General features: G+C 25.9%; 1 protein-coding gene across 1 annotated transcript; it reads left to right on the top strand.

The window, feature by feature from the left end:
* The first annotated feature begins 2,131 nt into the window (after window positions 1–2,131).
* LOC145840844 (uncharacterized) lies at window positions 2,132–3,881 on the top strand. Its single transcript, XM_082948186.1, has 3 exons — window positions 2,132–2,239; window positions 2,534–2,707; window positions 3,053–3,881. Exons 1-3 carry the CDS (start codon window positions 2,155–2,157, stop codon window positions 3,274–3,276), a joined length of 483 nt encoding a protein of 160 aa, XP_082804312.1. The 5' UTR covers window positions 2,132–2,154; the 3' UTR covers window positions 3,277–3,881.
* The last annotated feature ends 1,659 nt before the right edge of the window (window positions 3,882–5,540 follow it).

The following is a 5,540-nucleotide window of genomic DNA, read 5'->3' as shown; positions in this document are numbered from 1 at the left end:
AATTAGAAATGTTTGTGTAAATTAATTTTTCTTAATAAATTTTTCAATCTATATTTAAAGTGAACGTTTGTTGTTACGTACTTTATTCATTAACACCAAAGGTTCGAATGTTCTGAAAGTGTTCGAATTAATCAAATGTTTAAGTTTATGTACTTAAATTTTACTATTGATTATGTGAGTTCTATAGCTATAAACATTGCTCATAGTATAATTAAATTGCTTATAGTGTCTCTTGTATGGTAATAAGATAAACATATATGTATTTGTAAATTTAAATAATTTTATAACTCTAACAAAACTCTGAAACCTGATAATTTTCAACTAGTTTTCATCAGAGATTCACAATACAAATAAAAAATGACAATAAAACTTTTTACAAAGCATCAAAAAAAGTTGATACTAAGAGAAATTAATGTTAATCATCAATTACTTAAAACTGAATTTTTTTTGATGTTTTGTTTAATTTTTTTTTTTGAATTTTACTTTCTTCTACTGTACATCTCCAATGAAAACTAGTTGCTTAAGGTTTAGGTTTAGTTAAGTTTGAGAGTTTTTAATTTGTAGAAGCAACCTAAATTTAATACCTACAGTTTTATTTACAACACAACCTTTTGATAAACACCTAATGTCAAGAAGCCTTTTAAGTTTTTTCAACCTTACAGAGATGTAATTGAAAGAAAATCGGTAGATACTTACAAGATCATACTTTGTTTTTACGAATAACTACCAGAACATGCCAGTGTGAATGAGTATTGAAACAGATTGATGTTAAGTTAAGTTCAAAACAACTTATGATGTTTGTTTATAGAACTTGCTTTTATAAGTTCGCTTAAATATTCAAACAAAGCTCTTCGGTAAAAAATAAAAAGTAAAGTTGAAGTTTAAAAACTGTACAACTTTTGTTAAGCGGTTACTTTAACTTATAAGGACTTAAGACTTTAAATATTATGTGTAGCATTTAAAAACTACTTTCCGCTAGATGTCAGTATTTGCGACTAGAGCTTCATTGAAACTTGTTAGTTAAGTGCTCGGTGCTTTTCTCTTTTGTTTCAGTGCGAGCTGTTTAATGCTACAGTTAATTTCACGTTTTTATAGTTAGCAATAAGCACACTAATTATTTTTGAGAAACAAGCATTAATTTTTTGTTTTACTCTAAATTACTTAAAATTTTATACTTAGCTTCATTTTTATAATGAGCTTTTCTTAGGTTAGTGTTGTTGTAATTAAAATAAATCAGTAAGTACTTATGTTAATTATTTTTATTGATTTAATTATATGTTGTTTGCTTATTTGTCTGATTATTTAAAGTTAGTTTTTATATAAAACACCAACTATATCAATGAAAAATTCAATAAGGTATGTATAAAAATCGACTTATTATTTATTTATAGAGAAGAAAATTTTGCACTCAGTGTTCTTTGACTTAAGATTTAGTTTCGTTTGCTTTACAGTAATACTGATCGATAATAAAAGATGAATACTTCAATAAAATATTTGTTTTTAGTAAAAATAAATCTTTTTTAAAATAAGATTTTATTTGTTAAAATACAGGTTTTATAAAATTTAGTTTAAATCAAAGATTTCAACATAAATTAAAAAACGCTTTTTAGATTTTTTTAAATTAAGAAATTCTAAAAGTATTCTAAGAGTGAGTAATAAAATTAAGCATCGTTACATTCAAGTAAGCTTGTATCATAACACATGTTTATGTACTTACAGTTATAAACTAAGTTTAGTCATAATAAAGTTATGGCTTGTAAACAAAATACAAGATTGTTTATAAACTATATACACTACATTAAATTACTAATGTTAAGCAGTCTTTATTTAGACGACTACTAAATTGTGGTTTGTCAGAAGTGTATCTCTTAAGTACGTTCTTATTGAACAGTACTCGTAAATTGACATTTAAATCTTTAATAGTAGTACTTGGTATATGCCTTTCTATATAACTTAAAAGCAGTTATATTAATGCTGGTAACATTTCCAAAAATAGTTTTATTCTCAATAATTTGAACTTTGTTTTTTAACCAAGTCTTTAAACTTTATTTAAACATTAATAATAATTTGTTTAATAAATTGTAAACCATATAGTTAAGTAATTAGACCAAAAACGATATTTTATAGATAAATAACTGTACTTTAAGTCAAAAGATGGCAGATAATTACAATGCAAATGAAAATTATAGTAACCTGTCTGATAAAGACAGATTTACCCAGTTTCTTCGTTCTAGACCAGGTTATTTTCTTATGTTAATTGGTATTACCTTTTAACAATAGTAAATTATTTAGATTTAAGAACATAAATAGCAAAGTAAATTTGACTGTTTTTTTAATTGTTTTAATTTAGATGTAATAACATTTTATTATTTGTTAAGCTTGATAATAGCTATCAAAATGTAAGTTAAAATTAATTAAGTTTTATCTTGTAGCACTAAAACGAAATAAATTATTAGTCAACCACATGAATAACTAATAACAGTTTATTGCATTTAGTGCAGGACATGTTTACCTCATGCTACATTATTTATAGGCGTGCTTCTTGCAATCAGCTTCGCGTTGAACCTGCTGACGCTGATCTTTCTCATTGCAGTGTACGCCACCCTCGGTAACTGGGGCTTCCTTCTGACGGTGGTCATCATGACTTTTGTTTATCAGGTTCTCCTCGCTCTTCTGTTTACGAAAGGATACAATAACACCATTACAGGTTTTTATTATATTTTACAAAACTTTTCGAAACTATGAATACAAAACGTAAAAAGACTAGAAGATAAATATAAAATATTGAATATACTTTTATTGGTCAAGTTTATTTCTAAACCCCAGCTTTATTTAAACTTTATATTGATCGCTAGTTTTTTAAATGCATTAAAACCAAGTAAAAGTGTTTTATATAAAGTTATTTTAAATTAAAGTAAAAATAAGTTTGTTCAGACCAAAACTTAAGGTTGTTTTTAAATTATTTAAAACAAATTATACTTACACGTAAAGGTATAAAATAAAATTTAAATTTTGATAAAAAGGTTTTAAACCAATAAACGATGATTTACAGAAATTAACTGGCCGCTCACCATCATGATCAACACCGCCGTGGCTTCGCTCTTGCTCTTCATAGCCAACATCGCTTTCATCACCAGCGGCTGGCTCTTCGTCACCTACAACCTGGCTCGGTTCGCGTCGTTGGGAAACTGCGCCGTCCTCGGGTACAAGGCCTTCGTCGAGTTCGAGGACTGGAGGGCGCGGAGACAGCAAGGGCAGACTCAAGTGGTTGTGTGAGATCGTTGTTGATTTGTTTGCGTTTAGACTGATTTTGTTGCTTATGTCGTGTATTGCTAAGTTCAAGTCATGTTAGCCTTTAACACCTGATTAGTCTATTTTGTACTATTATTTTTTGTGTTTATTATCAGTATTACTTGACTTGTTGTTATTTAAACATGTACTAGCTATTATAAATAAGTTAATGTAAAATTTCTAGATTAAAAACATAAGGCTGACTATATTGTTTATAGTCTAACATTTGTATATTGTTGAACACAAATTTGTACTTTTTTATACAAAGCGATTCAAAATTGCCTTTTAGGTTTGATTTTTCAATTACCAATAACCAACATTTTTGTTTACTCTGAATACACAACATGTTATACAACTGAGTTTTAAAAACCACCTGTGAGTAAAACATTTTTTAAGTGACTTAAGTTTTCTATTTCTAATTATTTTTTGAGATTGTTATTCGTTGTAACAAACCATAATAAGTTGAACTCTTACTAGTAAGAAATTATGTTACATTGTTTTTTTGTTATAGTGTCTGATATTGTGTTTATGAAGTTTAAATATAAATAACAGTTGAAGTTTTATGCCTTTCCTTTTAATAAATTACGATTTTTGTATGCCATGTTTTTTTTATACATAATTTAAGTAAATTAAATCATGTTAATAAAAAAAAATAATAAGAAAGTTAGTTAAACTAGCTGTTTTACCATAATTTAAAAGTTGTGTATAAGTACTGAATTTTTTAAAAACTGCTGTTCAGTGTAAATAAATAAGACAAATTTTTAAGGTTTAACTTTTTTATCCGAAACAAGTTATTAAAAAACATAGAAACTATAAAAAGTAAGCTTTTGAAAAATATAAACACTAAAACAAATATATAATAAACACTATTTACTCTAAAAAGTTGTTAAAAGTTTTATTATAACAGCCAATTAGTTTTAAATGAATTTTTTTTACAGTTTTATTTTTTTATAACAAACTAGAATGATAAAAAACGTTTAATCTTAAATAGTACAAAATGTATTCTTCAAAACTCTGAAATGTCTAAAAAAAGAATACAATCAGATTTTCAGTGGCTGTAGATTATTTTATTACTAAATATTTTTGTACTTTTATCAATTTTGCTATGTTTATTCGTTTTATTTTTTAAAACCAGGGAAAAAACTAATTGTTTAAATAACTATAATATATGTTTTAAACATACTTCTTTGCTCTTGAATTCACTAATTCGTTTGTGGTAACTCATTTTTTTTTTGTGTTTTAAGAGTCTTTTTTTTTTAAGTTCATTAAGTTTTTGACACAAGAAAAATCAAAGACCACAAAAAGTTATTAGTCTAGAAAAAAAAAGTTATTAGTCTGTATAAAATATACGGTGATGCACGATTATAACAATTTATTAAGTGGAAACAAAACAATGATCTTATTTAAAACGTGGATCGTTGCATACAGACGTATACTTTATTTTTTTTAACTTCTTTTTTAAATGATAATTTTTTAGATGAACTACCAACAAGCTATCATAAATTGAGTGTTATTGATTGGTTTTATATGCACACAAGTTTATTAAAAAGAAAATTAAATACTAAACATATCAATGAAAAATATTTTTTTACATTGCAAACATTTGAAGTCGAAATTAACTTTAAGCAATATAAAAAATTACTCAGTGCAAAATCCAAACATATTTCACACTATTTTCATCAGTGGATAAATTATATAATATTATTAGTAATCATCATAAACAAATATTAATTACATACAAAATCAACTGCACAAAACTAATCAAAATACTAGCTATCAAAGTTAATGAAATTTAAACACATAAACACCAAAAAGAGAACTAAGTAAATAAAACAACACTATAGTATATCATTTTTGTCTACAAAGGGTAAATTTTCTGTTTAAAATACATATAGCTTTCATTTTAACTGAGTCAAACACATTTTAACAACTTTTAATCATCTAAAATGTCTCTAAACTGAAATTTTCAGCACAACTCAGGTTGTTCACCCCAAATGTTCCGCAAAAGCAGATAATTTTATTGCATTCATAATTTTATTAGAATAATTTTCTTTTTCAGTTAAATTCAAAAACTTATCAACGCAAGCAGGTATATGTTCTTTGACCCTTTTCTTCAGCTGTCTAGTTGTAAGACCGATATAGTTATTGTCGCAGTAGCATTTGAATTGGTATATAACCATGCTTATATTAAACGTGAGTATCTGGTATTTACCTTCAGGTATCAACATAGGACTTGAGGTAAAAACTAA

The sequence above is a fragment of the Thalia democratica genome, chromosome 7 (genome assembly GCF_965202585.1).
Source record: "Thalia democratica chromosome 7, ktThaDemo2.hap1.1, whole genome shotgun sequence".
NCBI lineage: Eukaryota > Metazoa > Chordata > Thaliacea > Salpida > Salpidae > Thalia > Thalia democratica.
This window is presented reverse-complemented; position numbering and strand designations above follow the sequence as displayed.